The sequence below is a fragment of the Oncorhynchus nerka genome, linkage group LG19, assembly GCF_034236695.1.
Source record: "Oncorhynchus nerka isolate Pitt River linkage group LG19, Oner_Uvic_2.0, whole genome shotgun sequence".
Taxonomy (NCBI): domain Eukaryota; kingdom Metazoa; phylum Chordata; class Actinopteri; order Salmoniformes; family Salmonidae; genus Oncorhynchus; species Oncorhynchus nerka.
In genome coordinates this window covers 50,676,704-50,696,627 of record NC_088414.1, presented here as the reverse complement: position 1 = coordinate 50,696,627, position 19,924 = coordinate 50,676,704, and the positions used below count along the sequence as shown (strand labels likewise).

At 44.9% G+C, this 19,924-nt stretch overlaps 1 protein-coding gene across 1 annotated transcript in view; it reads right to left on the bottom strand.

Annotated features, from left to right (window-relative positions):
- Positions 1-17,869, bottom strand: part of LOC115125678 (dixin-A-like) — a 98,696-nt gene extending 80,827 nt beyond the window's left edge. The window contains exons 1-5 of the mRNA XM_065005069.1: positions 17,756-17,869; positions 16,004-16,133; positions 8,389-8,514; positions 7,950-8,163; positions 7,633-7,737 (exon numbers count right to left, since the gene is read on the bottom strand). Coding sequence (XP_064861141.1) covers positions 7,633-7,737; positions 7,950-8,163; positions 8,389-8,514; positions 16,004-16,133; positions 17,756-17,869 — 689 coding nt within the window. The remainder of the gene's footprint in view (positions 1-7,632; positions 7,738-7,949; positions 8,164-8,388; positions 8,515-16,003; positions 16,134-17,755) is intronic.
- Between the last annotated feature and the right edge of the window lie 2,055 nt (positions 17,870-19,924).

The window sequence follows — 19,924 nt, the reverse complement described above, 5'->3', positions numbered from 1 at the left end:
AGATAGCCAGGGGTACACTCCTACACTCAGACATCATTACATATAGCCAGGGGAACACTCCAACACTCAGACATCATTACATATAGCCAGGGGAACACTCCAACACTCAGACATCATTACAGATAGCCAGGGGAACACTCCAACATCATTACAGATAGCCAGGGGAACACTCCAACACTCAGACATCATTACAGATAGCCAGGGGAACACTCCAACACTCAGACATCATTACAGATAGCCAGGGGAACGCAATAACACTCAGACATCATTACAGATAGCCAGGGGAACACTCCAACACTCAGACATCATTACAGATAGCCAGGGGAACACTCAGACATCATTACAGAGAGCCAGGGGAACACTCCAACACTCAGACATCATTACAGATAGCCAGGGGAACACAATAACACTCAGGCATCATTACAGATAGCCAGGGGTACACTCCAACACTCAGACATCATTACAGATAGCCAGGGGAACACTCCAACACTCAGACATCATTACAGATAGCCAGGGGAACACTCCAACACTCAGACATCATTACAGATAGCCAGGGTACACTCCTACATTACATATCAGACATCATTACATATAGCCAGGGGAACACTCCAACACTCACATCATTACTCAGACATCATTACAGATAGCCAGGGAACACTCCAACACTCAGACATCATTACAGATAGCCAGGGGCAACACTCAGGGGAACACTCCAACATCATTACAGATAGCCAGGGGAACACTCCAACACTCAGACACTCAGGCATCATTACAGATAGCCAGGGGTACACAATAACACACAAATATCATTACAGATAGCCAGGGGAACACTCCAACACTCAGATATCATTACAGATAGCCAGGGGAACACAATAACACTCAGACATCATTACAGATAGCCAGGGGAACACTCCAACACTCAGACATCATTACAGATAGCCAGGGGAACACTCCAACACTCAGACATCATTACAGATAGCCAGGGGAACACTCCAACACTCAGACATCATTACAGATAGCCAGGGGAACACTCCAACACTCAGACATCATTACAGATAGCCAGGGGAACACAATAACACTCAGACATCATTACAGATAGCCAGGGGTACACCATAACACTCAGACATCATTACAGATAGCCAGGGGAACACTCCAACACTCAGACATCATTACAGATAGCCAGGGGAACACTCCAAAACTCAGACATCATTACAGATAGCCAGGGGAACACTCCAACACTCAGACATCATTACAGATAGCCAGGGTAACACCCCAACACTCATATATCATTACAGATAGCCAGGGGAACACTACAACACTCAGACATCACTACAGATAGCCAGGGGAACACAATAACACTCAGACATCATTACAGATAGCCAGGGGAACACAATAACACTCAGACATCATTACAGATAGCCAGGGGAACACTCCAACACTCAGGCATCATTACAGATAGCCAGGGGTACACTCCAACACTCAGACATCATTACAGATAGCCAGGGGAACACTCCAACACTCAGACATCATTACAGATAGCCAGGGGAACACTCCAACACTCAGACATCATTACAGATAGCCAGGGGTACACTCCTACACTCAGACATCATTACATATAGCCAGGGGAACACTCCAACACTCAGACATCATTACATATAGCCAGGGGAACACTCCAACACTCAGACATCATTACAGATAGCCAGGGGAACACTCCAACATCATTACAGATAGCCAGGGGAACACTCCAACACTCAGACATCATTACAGGTAGCCAGGGGAACACTCCAACACTCAGACATCACTACAGATAGCCAGGGGAACACAATAACACTCAGACATCATTACAGATAGCCAGGGGAACACCCCAACACTCAGATATCATTACAGATAGCCAGGGCAACACTCCAACATCATTTACAGATAGCCAGGGGAACACTCCAACACTCAGACACTCAGGCATCATTACAGATAGCCAGGGGTACACAATAACACACAAATATCATTACAGATAGCCAGGGGAACACTCCAACACTCAGATATCATTACAGATAGCCAGGGGAACACAATAACACTCAGACATCATTACAGATAGCCAGGGGAACACTCCAACACTCAGACATCATTACAGATAGCCAGGGGAACACTCCAACACTCAGACATCATTACAGATAGCCAGGGGAACACTCCAACACTCAGACATCATTACAGATAGCCAGGGGAACACTCCAACACTCAGACATCATTACAGATAGCCAGGGGAACACAATAACACTCAGACATCATTACAGATAGCCAGGGGTACACCATAACACTCAGACATCATTACAGATAGCCAGGGGAACACTCCAACGCTCAGACATCATTACAGATAGCCAGGGGAACACTCCAAAACTCAGACATCATTACAGATAGCCAGGGGAACACTCCAACACTCAGACATCATTACAGATAGCCAGGGTAACACCCCAACACTCATATATCATTACAGATAGCCAGGGGAACACTACAACACTCAGACATCACTACAGATAGCCATGGGAACACAATAACACTCAGACATCATTACAGATAGCCAGGGGAACACTCCAACACTCAGATATCATGACAGATAGCCAGGGGAAGACTCCAACATCATTTACAGATAGCCAGGGGAACACTCCAACACTCAGACACTCAGGCATCATTACAGATAGCCAGGGGTACACAATAACACTCAGATATCATTACAGATAGCCAGGGGAACACTCCAACACTCAGATATCATTACAGATAGCCAGGGGAACACAATAACACTCAGACATCATTACAGATAGCCAGGGGAACACTCCAACACTCAGACATCATTACATATAGCCAGGGGAACACTCCAACACTCAGACATCATTACAGATAGCCAGGGGAACACTCCAACATCATTACAGATAGCCAGGGGAACACTCCAACACTCAGACATCATTACAGGTAGCCAGGGGAACACTCCAACACTCAGACATCACTACAGATAGCCAGGGGAACACAATAACACTCAGACATCATTACAGATAGCCAGGGGAACACTCCAACACTCAGACACTCAGGCATCATTACAGATAGCCAGGGCAACACTCAAACATCATTTACAGATAGCCAGGGGAACACTCCAACACTCAGATATCATTACAGATAGCCAGAACACAATAACACTCAGACATCATTACAGATAGCCAGGGGAACACTCCAACACTCAGACATCATTACAGATAGCCAGGGTAACACCCCAACACTCAGATATCATTACAGATAGCCAGGGGAAGACTACAACACTCAGACATCATTACAGATAGCCAGGGGAACACTCCAACACTCAGACATCATTACAGTAGCCAGGGAACACTCCAACACTCAGATATCATTACAGATAGCCAGGGGAAGACAACAACACTCAGACATCATTACAGATAGCCAGGGAACACTCCAACACTCAGATATCATTACAGATAGCCAGGGGAACACTCCAACATCATTTACAGATAGCCAGGGGAACACTCCAACACTCAGACACTCAGGCATCATTACAGATAGCCAGGGGTACACAATAACACTCAGATGTCATTACAGATAGCCAGGGGAACACTCCAACACTCAGATATCATTACAGATAGCCAGGGGAACACACCAACACTCAGACATCATTTACAGATAGCCAGGGGAACACTCCAACACTCAGACATCACTCAGAACACTCCAACACTCAGACATCATTACAGATAGCCAACACTCAGACATCATTACACAATCCAACACTCAGACATCATTACAGATAGCCAGGGGAACACTCCAACACTCAGACATCATTACAGATAGCCAGGGGAACACTCCAACACTCAGACATCATTACAGATAGCCAGGGGAACACTCCAACACTCAGACATTATTACAGATAGCCAGGGGAACACCCCAACACTCAGATATCATTACAGATAGCCAGGGGAACACTCCAACACTCAGACATCATTACAGATAGCCAGGGGAACACTCCAACACTCAGACATCATTACAGATAGCCAGGGGAACACTCCAACACTCAGATATCATTACAGATAGCCAGGGGAACACTCCAACACTCAAACATCATTACAGATAGCCAGGGGAACGCAATAACACTCAGACATCATTACAGATAGCCAGGGGAACACTCCAACATCATTACAGATAGCCAGGGGTACACTCCAACACTCAGACATCATTACAGAGAGCCAGGGGAACACTCCAACACTCAGACATCATTACAGATAGCCAGGGGAACACTCCAACACTCAGACATCATTACAGATAGCCAGGGGAACACTCCAACACTCAGACATCATTACAGATAGCCAGGGGAACACTCCAACACTCAGACATCATTACAGATAGCCAGGGGAACACTCCAACACTCAGACATCATTACAGATAGCCAGGGGTACACCATAACACTCAGACATCATTACAGATAGCCAGGGGAACACTCCAACACTCAGACATCATTACAGATAGCCAGGGGAACACTCCAACACTCAGACATCATTACAGATAGCCAGGGGAACACCCCAACACTCAGATATCATTACAGATAGCCAGGGGAACACTCCAACACTCAGACATCATTACAGATAGCCAGGGGAACACTCCAACACTCAGACATCATTACAGATAGCCAGGGGAACACTCCAACACTCAGATATCATTACAGATAGCCAGGGGAACACTCCAACACTCAAACATCATTACAGATAGCCAGGGGAACGCAATAACACTCAGACATCATTACAGATAGCCAGGGGAACACTCCAACATCATTACAGATAGCCAGGGGTACACTCCAACACTCAGACATCATTACAGAGAGCCAGGGGAACACTCCAACACTCAGACATCATTACAGATAGCCAGGGGAACACAATAACACTCAGACATCATTACAGATAGCCAGGGGAACACTCCAACACTCAGACATCATTACAGATAGCCAGGGGAACACTCCAACACTCAGACATCATTACAGATAGCCAGGGGTACACTCCTACACTCAGACATCATTACATATAGCCAGGGGAACACTCCAACACTCAGACATCATTACAGATAGCCAGGGGAAAACTCCAACACTCAGACATCATTTACAAACGCTGCATGTGTGTTTAGTGAGTCCTCCAGATCAGAGGCTGTAGTTATGACCAGGGATGTTCTCTGTTTAGTGAGTCCTCCAGATCAGAGGCAGTAGGGATGACCAGGGATGTTCTCTGTTTAGTGAGTCCGCCAGATCAGAGGCAGTCGGGATGACCAGGGATGTTCTCTGTTTAGTGAGTCCTCCAGATCAGAGGCAGTAGGGATGACCAGGGATGTTCTCTGTTTAGTGAGTCCTCCAGATCAGAGGCAGTAGGGATGACCAGGGATGTTCTCTCTTTAGTGAGTCCGCCAGATCAGAGGCAGTCGGGATGACCAGGGATGTTCTCTGTTTAGTGAGTCCTCCAGATCAGAGGCAGTAGGGATGACCAGGGAGGTTCTCTGTTTAGTGTGTGAATTTGACCATTTTCCTGACCTGCTAAGCATTGAAAATGTAACAAGTACTTTGGGTGTCAGGGAAAATGTTTTGAGTAAAAAGTACATTATTTTCTTTAGGAATGAATTGAAGTAAAAGTAAAAACTGTCAAAAATATAAATAGTAAAATACTGATACCCCCCAAAAATATGTTTTACTGAAGTACTTTACACCACTGGCCATTAGGGTGTCCACCCACGGTGTTCAGAATAACAGAAATCACATTTAGATTATGGTAATTCATATTAACAGAACATTTAGATTATGGTAATTCATATTAACAGAACATTTAGATTATGGTAATTCATATTAACAGAACATTTAGATTATGGTAATTCATACTAACAGAACATTTAGATTATGGTAATTCATACTAACAGAACATTTAGATTATGGTAATTCACATTAACAGAACATTTAGATTATGGTAATTCATATTAACAGAACATTTAGATTATGGTAATTCATATTAACAGAACAGTTAGATTATGGTAATTCATATTAACAGAACAGTTAGATTATGGTAATTCATATTAACAGAACAGTTAGATTATGGTAATTCATACTAACAGAACATTTAGATTATGGTAATTCATACTAACAGAACATTTAGATTATGGTAATTCATATTAACAGAACATTTAGATTATGGTAATTCACATTAACAGAACATTTAGATTATGGTAATTCATATTAACAGAACATTTAGATTATGGTAATTCATATTAACAGAACATTTAGATTATGGTAATTCATATTAACACAACATGCACATCAAGGATCCATTCTTTTTTTCTTTCCTCATAATTCTGATGAAGATGTTAGAATTTCCTCAGCCAACAAGATGAGTAACGAACAGCTAAATCGCTAGCCTGTCAATCTACTATAGAATAACTAGATGAGTAACAGACAGCTAAATCACTAGCCTGTCAATCTACTATAGAATAACTAGATGAGTAACAGACAGCTAAATCACTAGCCTGTCAATCTACTATAGAATAACTAGATGAGTAACAGACAGCTAAATCACTAGCCTGTCAATCTACTATAGAATAACTAGATTAGTAACAGACAGCTAAATCACTAGCCTGTCAATCTACTATAGAATAACTAGATGAGTAACAGACAGCTAACTCACTAGCCTGTCAATCTACTATAGAATAACTAGATTAGTAACAGACAGCTAAATCACTAGCCTGTCAATCTACTATAGAATAACTAGATGAGTAACAGACAGCTAAATCACTAGCCTGTCAATCTACTATAGAATAACTAGATGAGTAACAGACAGCTAAATCACTAGCCTGTCAATCTACTATAGAATAACTAGATGAGTAACAGACAGCTAAATCACTAGCCTGTCAATCTACTATAGAATAACTAGATGAGTAACAGACAGCTAAATCACTAGCCTGTCAATCTACTATAGAATAACTAGATGAGTAACAGACAGCTAAATCACTAGCCTGTCAATCTACTATAGAATAACTAGATGAGTAACAGACAGCTAAATCACTAGCCTGTCAATCTACTATAGAATAACTAGATGAGTAACAGACAGCTAAATCACTAGCCTGTCAATCTACTATAGAATAACTAGATGAGTAACAGACAGCTAAATCACTAGCCTGTCAATCTACTATAGAATAACTAGATGAGTAACAGACAGCTAAATCACTAGCCTGTCAATCTACTATAGAATAACTAGATGAGTAACAGACAGCTAAATCACTAGCCTGTCAATCTACTATAGAATAACTAGATGAGTAACAGACAGCTAAATCACTAGCCTGTCAATCTACTATAGAATAACTAGATGAGTAACAGACAGCTAAATCACTAGCCTGTCAATCTACTATAGAATAACTAGATGAGTAACAGACAGCTAAATGAGGGGGATAGGAGTGTGTGGGGGAGGATGTGTGGGGGAGGATGTGTGGGGGGGAGGATGTGTGGGGGGGTAGGAGTGTGTGGGGGGGATAGGAGTGTGTGGGGGGTATGAGTGGGGGGGAGGATGTGTGGGGGGGTATGATTGTGTGGGGGGATATGAGTGGGGGGGGTATGAGTGTTACCTGCTTGGTGTTGTGTCAGGATCGTCTGGCGGTCGTCTCTCGTACTGCTGGACCAGAGCACGAACACACACACCTCCATCCTCATCTACAAGCATACCCCAACCACTGGAGAGACATTACACACACACACAATTATACATGCATGCACACACACACTGAATAGAGGAGTGTGTGTGTGTACCTGTGGAGGTGTGTGTACCTGTGGAGGTGTGTGTGTGTATACTTGTGGAGGTGTGTGTACCTGTGGAGGTGTGTGTATGTACCTGTGGAGGTGTGTGTACCTGTGGAGGTGTGTGTGTGGAGGTTGTGTGTGGTACCTAGCTGTTCCCTCTGCGTCGTGTCGTGCGGCTGCCAATGCTGTTGCTGCGCTCTGCGCCATGGCAACTGTGGAGAGTGTCCTGTGGTTGGCTGCGGCTCCCGCCATGCTCCATCCACCCCTGGACGCTGCTCTCTGATTGGCTGATGGTTTGAAGTGGGCGGCTAGAGCCAGAATCAACCTCATCACTGACTTCAGATCACCTTCTACTATATCTACACACACAGGAGAAAGAGAGGTTATGTGAGAACTGTGGGACAGGTGTCGGTGTGTGTGTCGGTGTGTGTGTCGGTGTGTGTGTTACCCCAGGCAGAGGTGTGAGGTCTGTCGGTTTGTGACTGTGTTTTAGTGTGTTTTGTGTGTGTGTTAGTGTGTGTGTTAATGTGTTAATGTGTGTGTGTTAATGTGTTAATGTGTGTGCGTGTGTGTGTGTGTGTTACCCCGAGCAGAGGTGTGAGGCATGCGTATGCGTCTGGAGGTGATGAAGTTGAGGACTCGCTCCACGTTCTCCCTGCTCTCCTCTCGGTCCCTGGGAGCCTGATGTACCCCCTCCAACTCCTCCCCCGCTGCAGGGGGAGACGGGGTGGAGACGGGAGGAGACGGGGGGACGGGGGGAGACGGGGGGACAGGGGGAGACAGGGGGAGACAGGGGGGGCGGGGGAGACGGGGACGGACGGGGGGAGACAGGGGGAGACGGGGGGGACGGGGGGAGACGGGGGGGGAGACAGGGGGAGACGGGGGAGATTCCACAACGGTAATCATACTGGTAAATGGTATTCCCCCCAGAAGTAAAACAAGTGGCAAACTTTCACAAGATAATTTAACTTCTGGGTAAGTGAGATGATCATTTATTGAAAGTGCATTTCCTGTCTCAACACAAAACAAATTAAAAAGGAGAAAATAAAAACAAACATACTATAATTTAAACAGTTTAATATCAGATGATGAATTTCAGAAATAACAGCTATTGTTTGTATTGTGTGGTGTAGTATAGTGTGGTGTAGTGTAGTGTAGTATGGTGTAGTGTGGTGTAGTGTAGTGTAGTATGGTGTAGTGTGGTGTAGTGTAGTGTGGTGTGGTGTAGTGTGGTGTGGTGTGGTGTAGTGTGGTGTAGTATAGTGTGGTGTAGTGTAGTGTGGTGTGGTGTAGTGTGGTGTAGTGTGGTGTGGTGTAGTGTAGTGTGGTGTGGTGTAGTGTAGTATAGTATAGTGTGGTGTAGTGTAGTGTGGTGTGGTGTAGTGTAGTGTAGTATAGTGTGGTGTAGTGTAGTGTGGTGTGGTGTAGTGTGGTGTGGTGTGGTGTAGTATAGTGTGGTGTAGTGTAGTGTGGTGTGGTGTAGTATAGTGTGGTGTAGTGTGGTGTAGTGTGTTGTAGTATAGTATAGTGTGGTGTAGTGTAGTGTGGTGTGGTGTAGTATAGTGTGGTGTAGTGTGGTGTAGTGTAGTGTAGTGTGGTGTAGTGTAGTGTAGTGTAGTGTGGTGTAGTATAGTGTGGTGTAGTATGGTGTGGTGTAGTGTGGTGTAGTATGGTGTAGTATAGTGTGGTGTAGTGTAGTGTGGTGCAGTATAGTGTGGTGTAGTGTGGTGTAGTATAGTGTAGTATAGTGTGGTGTAGTGTGGTGTAGTATAGTGTGGTGTAGTGTGGTGTAGTATAGTGTGGTGTAGTGTGGTGTAGTATAGTGTGGTGTAGTATAGTGTAGTATAGTGTGGTGTAGTGTGGTGTAGTATAGTGTGGTGTAGTATAGTGTAGTATAGTGTGGTGTAGTGTGGTGTAGTATAGTGTGGTGTAGTGTGGTGTAGTATAGTGTGGTGTAGTGTAGTGTAGTATAGTGTGGTGTAGTGTAGTGTGGTGCAGTATAGTGTGGTGTAGTGTGGTGTAGTATAGTGTAGTATAGTGTGGTGTAGTGTGGTGTAGTATAGTGTGGTGTAGTGTGGTGTAGTATAGTGTGGTGTAGTGTGGTGTAGTATAGTGTAGTATAGTGTGGTGTAGTGTGGTGTAGTATAGTGTAGTGTAGTGTGGTGTAGTGTGGTGTAGTATGGTGTGGTGTAGTGTAGTATAGTATGGTGTGGTGTAGTGTAGTGTAGTATAGTATAGTATGGTGTGGTGTAGTGTAGTGTAGTGTAGTGTGGTGTAGTGTGGTGTAGTGTAGTGTGGTGTAGTGTAGTATAGTATAGTGTAGTGTAGTGTAGTGTAGTGTAGCGTAGTATGGTGTAGTGTGGTGTAGTGTAGTATAGTATAGTGTGGTGTAGTGTGGTGTAGTGTAGTGTAGTGTGGTGTAGTGTAGTATAGTATAGTATGGTGTGGTGTAGTGTAGTGTAGTGTAGTGTAGTGTAGTATGGTGTAGTGTAGTGTGGTGTGGTGTAGTGTGGTGTAGTGTGGTGCAGTGTGGTGTGGTGTAGTGTAGTGTAGTGTAGTGTAGTATAGTATAGTGTGGTGTAGTGTGGTGTAGTGTGGTGTAGTGTGGTGTAGTGTGGTGCAGTGTGGTGTAGTGTAGTGTAGTATAGTATAGTGTGGTGTAGTTTAGTGTAGTGTAGTGTAGTATAGTATAGTGTGGTGTAGTGTAGTATAGTGTGGTGTAGTATAGTGTAGTATAGTGTGGTGTGGTGTAGTATAGTATAGTGTGGTGTAGTGTAGTATAGTGTGGTGTAGTATAGTGTAGTATAGTATAGTGTGGTGTAGTGTAGTGTGGTGTGGTGTAGTGTAGTATAGTGTGGTGTAGTGTAGTGTAGTATAGTATAGTGTGGTGTAGTGTAGTGTGGTGTGGTGTAGTATAGTATAGTGTGGTGTAGTGTAGTATAGTATAGTGTGGTGTAGTGTAGTGTAGTATAGTGTGGTGTAGTGTAGTGTAGTGTAGTATAGTGTAGTGTAGTGTAGTATAGTATAGTGTGGTGTAGTGTAGTATAGTGTGGTGTAGTATAGTGTAGTATAGTATAGTGTGGTGTAGTGTAGTGTGGTGTGGTGTAGTATAGTATAGTGTGGTGTAGTGTAGTACAGTATAGTGTGGTATAGTGTAGTGTAGTGTAGTGTAGTATAGTGTATAGTATAGTATAGTGTGGTGTAGTGTAGTGTAGTGTAGTGTAGTGTAGTGTAGTGTAGTGTGGTGTATAGTGTAGTGTGGTGTGGTGTGGTGTAGTGTAGTGTAGTATAGTAGTGTGGTGTAGTGTAGTGTATAGTATAGTGTAGTGTAGTGTAGTATAGTGTGGTGTAGTGTAGTATAGTGTGGTGTAGTAGTGTAGTGTGTAGTATAGTGTGGTGTATAGTGTGGTGTAGTGTAGTGTAGTATAGTATAGTATAGTGTGGTGTAGTGTAGTGTAGTGTAGTGTAGTATAGTATAGTGTGGTGTAGTGTAGTATAGTGTGGTGTAGTATAGTGTAGTATAGTATAGTGTGGTGTAGTGTAGTGTGGTGTAGTATAGTATAGTGTGGTGTAGTGTAGTATAGTGTGGTGTAGTATAGTATAGTGTGGTGTAGTGTAGTGTGGTGTGGTGTAGTGTAGTATAGTATAGTGTGGTGTAGTGTAGTGTAGTATAGTATAGTGTGGTGTAGTGTAGTGTAGTGTAGTGTAGTATAGTGTGGTGTAGTGTGGTGTAGTATAGTGTGGTGTAGTGTAGTGTAGTGTAGTATAGTGTAGTATAGTATAGTGTGGTGTAGTGTAGTGTAGTATAGTATAGTGTGGTGTAGTATAGTATAGTGTGGTGTAGTATAGTGTAGTATAGTATAGTGTGGTGTAGTGTAGTATAGTATAGTGTGGTGTAGTGTAGTGTAGTGTAGTATAGTATAGTGTGGTGTAGTGTAGTATAGTGTGGTGTAGTGTGGTGTAGTGTGGTGTAGTGTAGTGTAGTGTGGTGTAGTATAGTATAGTGTGGTGTAGTGTAGTATAGTGTGGTGTAGTATAGTGTAGTATAGTATAGTGTGGTGTAGTGTAGTGTGGTGTAGTATAGTATAGTGTGGTGTAGTGTAGTGTAGTATAGTATAGTGTGGTGTAGTGTAGTGTAGTGTAGTATAGTATAGTGTGGTGTAGTGTAGTACAGTGTGGTGTAGTATAGTGTAGTATAGTATAGTGTGGTGTAGTGTAGTGTGGTGTGGTGTAGTGTGGTGTAGTATAGTGTGGTGTAGTGTAGTGTAGTGTGGTGTAGTGTGGTGTAGTGTAGTGTGGTGTAGTGTAGTGTAGTGTAGTGTAGTATGGTGTAGTGTGGTGTAGTGTAGTGTGGTGTGGTGTAGTGTGGTGTGGTGTGGTGTAGTGTAGTGTAGTATGGTATAGTGTGGTGTAGTGTAGTGTGGTGTGGTGTAGTATAGTATAGTGTGGTGTAGTGTAGTATAGTGTGGTGTAGTATAGTGTAGTATAGTATAGTGTGGTGTAGTGTAGTGTAGTGTAGTGTAGTAGTATAGTGTGGTGTAGTGTAGTGTAGTATAGTATAGTGTGGTGTAGTGTAGTGTAGTATAGTATAGTGTGGTGTAGTGTAGTATAGTGTGGTGTAGTATAGTGTAGTATAGTATAGTGTGGTGTAGTGTAGTGTGGTGTGGTGTAGTGTGGTGTAGTATAGTGTGGTGTAGTGTAGTGTAGTGTGGTGTAGTGTGGTGTAGTGTAGTGTGGTGTAGTGTAGTGTAGTGTAGTGTAGTATGGTGTAGTGTAGGTGGTGTAGTGTGGTGTGGTGTAGTGTAGTGTGTGTGTGGTGTAGTGTAGTGTAGTATGTATAGTGTGGTGTAGTGTAGTATAGTGTAGTATAGTATAGTGTAGTGTAGTATAGTGTGTAGTGTAGTGTAGTATGTGGTGTAGTGTGGTGTGTGGTGTAGTGTGGTGTGGTGGTGTGTGTGGTGTGGTGTGGTGTAGTATGGTGTGGTGTAGTGTGGTGTAGTGTATAGTGTAGTGTAGTGTAGTATGGTGTAGTGTGGTGTAGTGTAGTGTGGTGTGGTGTAGTGTGGTGTAGTGTGGTAGTGTAGTGTAGTGTAGTGTAGTGTAGTGTAGTATAGTGTGGTGTAGTGTGTGTAGTGTAGTGTAGTGTAGTGTAGTATAGTGTAGTGTGGTGTAGTGTGGTGTGGTGTAGTGTGGTGTAGTGTAGTGTGGTGTGGTGTAGTGTAGTGTAGTGTGGTGTAGTGTGGTGTGGTGTAGTGTAGTGTGGTGTAGTGTGGTGTGTTGTAGTATGGTGTAGTGTAGTGTGGTGTGGTGTAGTGTAGTGTGGTGTAGTGTGGTGTAGTGTGGTGTGTTGTAGTGTGGTGTAGTGTAGTGTAGTGTAGTGTGGTGTGGTGTAGTGTAGTGTGGTGTAGTGTGGTGTGTTGTAGTATGGTGTAGTGTGGTGTAGTGTGGTGTGGTGTAGTGTGGTGTGTTGTAGTATAGTGTAGTGTGGTGTAGTGTGGTGTGGTGTGGTGTAGTGTGGTGTGTTGTAGTATAGTGTGGTGTAGTGTAGTGTGGTGTGGTGTAGTGTGGTGTAGTGTAGTGTGGTGTGGTGTAGTGTAGTGTGGTGTGGTGTAGTGTAGTGTAGTGTGGTGTGGTGTGGTGTAGTGTAGTGTGGTGTAGTGTGGTGTAGTGTGGTGTGTTGTAGTATGGTGTAGTGTAGTGTGGTGTGGTGTAGTGTAGTGTGGTGTAGTGTGGTGTAGTGTGGTGTGTTGTAGTGTGGTGTAGTGTGGTGTAGTGTGGTGTGGTGTAGTGTGGTGTGGTGTGGTGTAGTATGGTGTAGTGTGGTGTGGTGTAGTGTAGTGTAGTGTGGTGTGGTGTGGTGTAGTGTAGTGTGGTGTAGTGTGGTGTGGTGTGGTGTAGTGTAGTGTGGTGTGGTGGGGTGTGGTGTGGTGTAGTGTAGTATGGTGTAGTGTAGTGTAGTGTAGTGTGGTGGGGTGTAGTGTGGTGTAGTGTAGTATGGTGTGGTGTGGTGGGGTGTGGTGTAGTGTAGTGTGGTGTGGTGTGGTGGGGTGTGGTGTAGTGTAGTATGGTGTAGTGTAGTGTAGTGTGGTGGGGTGTAGTGTGGTGTAGTGTGGTGTAGTGTGGTGTAGTGTGGTGTAGTGTGGTGGGGTGTAGTGTGGTGTAGTGTGGTGTAGTGTAGTATGGTGTAGTGTGGTGTGGTGTAGTGTGGTGTGGTGTAGTGTAGTATAGTGTAGTATAGTGTGGTGTAGTGTGGTGTGGTGTGGTGTAGTGTAGTGTGGTGTGGTAGGGTGTGGTGTGGTGTAGTGTAGTGTAGTGTGGTGTAGTGTGGTGGGGTGTAGTGTGGTGTGTAGTGTGGTGTGGTGTAGTGTGGTGTAGTGTGGTGGGGTGTAGTGTGGTGTGGTGTAGTGTGGTGTAGTGTGGTGTGGTGTAGTGTGGTGTGGTGTGGTGTAGTGTGGTGGGGTGTAGTGTGGTGTAGTGTGGTGTAGTGTGGTGTAGTGTGGTGGGGTGTAGTGTGGTGTAGTGTGGTGTAGTGTGGTGTGGTGTGGTGTAGTGTGGTGTGGTGTAGTGTGGTGTGGTGTAGTGTAGTATGGTGTAGTGTGGTGTGGTGTAGTGTGGTGTAGTGTAGTGTGTTGTAGTATGGTCTAGTGTAGTGTGGTGTGGTGTAGTTTGGTGTAGTGTGGTGTGGTGTGGTGTAGTGTAGTATGGTGTAGTGTGGTGTAGTGTAGTGTGGTGGGGTGTAGTGTGGTGTAGTATGGTGTGGTGTAGTTTAGTATAGTGTGGTGTAGTATGGTGTTGTGTGGTCTGCAGTGGTGGGTGCGGTGATGTGTGGTGTGTGTATTGTGGTAGGTGTGGTGTGTTTGTGTTGTGGTAGGTGTGGTGGTGTGTGTTCTGGTAGGTGTGATGTGTGTGTTGTGGTGTGTGATATGTTAGGTGTGGTGTTATGGTAGATGTGTGCTGTGGTGATGTGTGTGTTGTGGTAGGTGTGGTGGTGTGTGTTGTGGTGGTGTGTGTGTTGTGGTAGGTGTGGTGGTGTGTGTTGTGGTGTGTGTGTGTTGTGGTAGGTGTGATGTGTGTTGTGGTAGGTGTGGTGTGTGTTGTGGTGGTGTGTGTGTTGTGGTGGTGTGTGTCTTGTGGTAGGTATGACGTGTGTGTTGTGGTAGGTGTGACGTGTGTGTTGTGGTAGGTGTGATGTGTGTGTTGTGGTAGGTAGGGGTGTGTGTGTGTGTGTGTGTGTGTGTGTGTGCGTGTGTGTGTGTGTGTGTGTGTGTGTGTGTGTGTGTGTGTGTGTGTGTGTGTGTGTGTGTTGTGGTGGTGTGTGTATTGTGGTAAGTGTGGTGGTGTGTGCTGAGGTAGGTGTGATGTGTGTGTTGTGATGTGTGTGTTGTGGTGTGTGTGTTGTGATGTGTGTCTTGTGGTAGGTATGACGTGTGTGTTGTGGTAGGTGTGACGTGTGTGTTGTGGTAGGTGTGATGTGTGTGTTGTGGTAGGTAGGGGGTGTGTGTGTGTGTGTGTGTGTGTGTGTGTGTGTGTGCGTGTGTGTGTGTGTGTGTGTGTGTGTGTGTGTGTGTGTGTGTGTGTGTGTGTGTGTGTGTGTGTGTGTGTGTGTGTGGTGGTGTGTGCTGAGGTAGGTGTGATGTGTGTGTTGTGATGTGTGTGTTGTGATGTGTGTGTTGTGATGTGTATGTTGTGGTAGATGTGTTGTGGTGTGTGTTGTGGTGGTGTGTGTTTTGGTGTTGGTGGTGTGTGTTGTGGTAGGTGTGGTAGGTGTGTGTGTGTGTGTGTGTGTGTGTGTGTGTGTGTGTGTGTGTGTGTGTGTGTGTGTGTGTGTGTGTGTGTATGTGTGTGTGTGTGTGTTGTGGTGGTGTGTGTGTGTTGTGGTAGGTTTGGTGGTGTGTGTTGTGGTGGTGTGTGTGTGTGTTGTGGTAGGTGTGGTGGTGTGTGTTTTGGCGGTGTGTGCTGTGGTAGGTGTGATGTGTGTGTTGTGGTAGGTGTGATGTGTGTGTTGTGGTAGGTGTGGTGTGTGTGTTGTGGTGGTGTGTGTGTTGTGGTAGGTGTGATGTGTGTGTTGTGGTAGTTGTGACGTGTGTGTTGTGGTAGGTATGATGTGCGTGTTGTGGTAGGTGTGATGTGTGTGTGCGTGTATGTGTGTGTGTGTGTATGTGTGTGTGTGTGTGTGTGTGTGTGTGTGTGAGTACTAACCCACTATCTCCACCAGGTGTGATAACACCACTCCATCCTGCAGGTCTACTCTGAGGTCTGTGATGGGCTTCAGGCCTGGTCGCCTCTTCAACTGGCTGTTCACCCACAACACATAGGTTGATAGCTGCTGCTACACACACACACACACACACACACACACACACACACACACACACACACACACACACACACACACCCAAAAACACAGCTTCAAAATATGTTTAAAGTTGTAATTTTGACTTCATATCATGTTGATATTATAGATAGTAATTCCTTACATCCAGAGCTCTATCAATACATTTGACAGTATTATGGTTAGTGTTGGGGTAAGACCCAGGGATCCACACTAGTCTGGTGATGTAACAATATAAAACAACTATTGAGTTACCTTGAAGTAGAGCTGTGACGATAAACCCACCACTTACTATGAAGTAGAGCTGGGACGATAAACCCACCACTTACTATGAAGTAGAGCTGGGACGATAAACCCACCACTTACTATGAAGTAGAGCTGGGAAGATAAACCCACCACTTACTATGAAGTAGAGCTGAGAAGATAAACCCACCACTTACTATGAAGTAGAGCTGGGAAGATAAACCCACCACTTACTATGAAGTAGAGCTGGGAAGATAAACCCACTACTTACTATGAAGTAGAGCTGGGAAGATAAACCCACCACTTACTATGAAGTAGAGCTGGGAAGATAAACCCACCACTGACTATGAAGTAGAGCTGGGAAGATAAACCCACCACTGACTATGAAGTAGAGCTGGGAAGATAAACCCACCACACAGACCAAACCCACTACTTACCATGAAGTAGAGCTGGGAAGATAAACCCACCACTTACTATGAAGTAGAGCTGGGAAGATAAACCCACCACTGACTATGAAGTAGAGCTGGGAAGATAAACCCACCACTTACTATGAAGTAGAGCTGGGACGATAAACCCACCACACAGACCAAACCAAACATTTATTGTGGACATCTTTCTGATATCATTCATTACGATAAATAACCTATAGGGCCCTTCTAGAGAAATGTGAAATTTGAAATGAAATTGAAATACATTTTGTAATATGGGTGATTGTTAATTGGGACAATTGATAGCTACAACGCTTCATGTAGTAGTAGTTTTTTTTTTCAACTGCGGTGACCATTAATGTCATAAACGTATCGTTCATCGTTATTGTGATAATTCAGTCAATTTACAGTGGAGGGCTCTACAGTGGGACCATTTAACTCCCTTATTGTTTCTAAATATTTTGCTGTGCTAACAGCCATTTTCATTTAGAAGCAGCAGAGCGCCTAGAAGAATGAAGGATTCCAGCTGTATTACCTGAAATAGGTTCACTGTGCTCCTTAATGTCTTTAGAAGCAGCAGAGTGCCTAGAATAATGAAGGATTCCAGCTGTATTACCTGAAATAGGTTCACTGTGCTCCTTAATGTCTTTAGAAGCAGCAGAGTGCCTAGAAGAATGAAGGATTCCAGCTGTATTACCTGAAATAGGTTCACTGTGCTCCTTAATGTCTTTGTTTGTGCCTACTTTTTCAATGTGCTTAAGATTAAGATGGCGTCCGAAGGCCATGGCTGACGTTTTCCATTCTCCCAACCAATTGTGCTATTTTTGATATTTTGATCATTTTTTTGGCATTTTGTGTAACTTCTTTTTGAACTTATTGTGTACATAATGTTGCTGCTACCGTCTCTTATGACCGAAAATAACTCCTGGACATCAGAAAAGTGATTACTCCCCGCAGACTGGAAGTAACTTTTTCCTTTAACGAGTCCGAAAAGAAGGGTATCCTGCTTTCACTGGAACAGGCCCAGATCCATGCCTTTCCCTGGAACAGGCCCAGATCCATGCCTTTCCCTGGAACAGGCCCAGATCCATGCCTTTCCCTGGAACAGGCCCAGATCCATGCCTTTCATTGGAACAGGCCCAGATCCATGCCTTTCACTGGAACAGGCCCAGATCCACGCCTTTCACTGGAACAGGCCCAGATCCATGACTTTCACTGGAACAGGCCCAGATCCATGCCTTTCACTGGAACAGGCCCAGATCCATGCCTTTCACTGGAACAGGCCCAGATCCATGACTTTCACTGGAACAGGCCCAGATCCACGCCTTTCACTGGAACAGGCCCAGATCCATGCCTTTCACTGGAACAGGCCCACATCCATGCTTTTCACTGGAACAGGCCCAGATCCATGCCTTTCACTGGAACAGGCCCAGATCCACGCCTTTTGCGTGAAGAAAAGACGCCGGAAAAGGGGACGCAGATCGGGGATCCTTCTGAGAAGCCGGAGGCGAGCAAGTAAACAACCAATACCTTCTATTCTACTTGCTAACGTGAAATCGTTAGAAAATAAAATGTAAACCTAATATTAAGATTATCCTACCAACGGGACATTATGTTTCACTGAGACGTGGCTGAACGTTCTTGATGATCCGATAAATGGTTGATTTAGGTGCAATCTTACTGGCAGCAATATCCTTGCCTGTGAAGCCCTTTTTGTGCAAAGCAATGATGACGGCACAAGTTTCCTTGCAAGTAATCATGGTTGACAGAGGAAGAACAATGATTCCAAGCACCACCCTCCTTTTGAAGCTTCCAGTCTGTTATTCTAACTCAATCAGCATGACAGAGTGATCTCCAGCCTTGTCCTCGTCAACACTCACACCTGTGTTAACGAGAGAATCCCTGAGATGATGTCAGCTGGTCCTTTTGTGGCAGGGCTGAAATGCAGTGGACATGTTTTTGGGGGATTCAGTTCATTTGCATGGCAAAGAGGGACTTTGCAATTAATTGCAATTCATCTGAACACTCTTCATAACATTCTGGAGTATATGCAAATTGCCTTCATACAAACTGAGGTAGCAGACTTGGTGAAAATATATATATGTGTCATTCTCAAAACGTTTGGCAACGACTGTATAGGGAGGAGGTCAGAGAACTGGCAGTGTGGTGCCAGGACAACATCCTCTCCATCAATGTGAGCAAGACAAAGGAGCTGATCGTGGACTACAGGAAATGGTGGGCCCAACAGGCTCCCAGTAACATTGTAGTGGAGCGGGTTGAGAGTTTCAAGTTCCTTGGTGTCCACATCACCAACGAACTAACATGGTCCAAACATACCAAGACGGTCGTGAAGAGGGCAAGACAAAACCTTTTCCGCCTCAGGAGACTGAAAAGATTTGACATGGGTCCCCAGATCCTCAGAAGGGTCTACAGCTGCACCATCGAGAGCATCCTGACCGGTTGCATCACCGCCTGGTATGGCAACAGCTCGGCATCTGACAGTAAGGTGCTACAGAGGGTAGTGCGAACGGCCCATTACATCACCGGGGCCAAGCGTCCTGCCATCCAGGACCTATATAATAGGCGGTGTCAGAGGAAAGCCCAGAAAATTGTCAGAGAAGCCAGTCACCCAAGTTATAGACTGTTTTCCCTGCTACCAAACGGCAAGTGGTACCGGATCACCAAGTCTAGGACCCCCTCCCCCCCCCACCCCTTGTACACTGCTGCTACTCGCTGTTTGTTTGTTACCAATGCATAGTCACTTTGCCCCCACCTACGGGTACATGTAAAAATGACCTCAACTAGCCTGTACCCCTCCACACTGACTCGGTACCGATGCCCCCTGTATATAGCCTCCACACTGACTCGGTACCGATGCCCCCTGTATATAGCCTCCACATTGACTCGGTACCGATGCCCCCTGTATATAGCCTCCACATTGACTCTGTACCAGTACCCCCTGTATATAGCCTCCACACTGACTCGGTACCGATGCCCCCTGTATATAGCCTCCACATTGACTCTGTACCGATGCCCCCTGTATATAGCCTCCACATTAACTCTGTACCAGTACCCCCTGTCTATAGCCTCCACATTGACTCTGTACTGTAACACCCT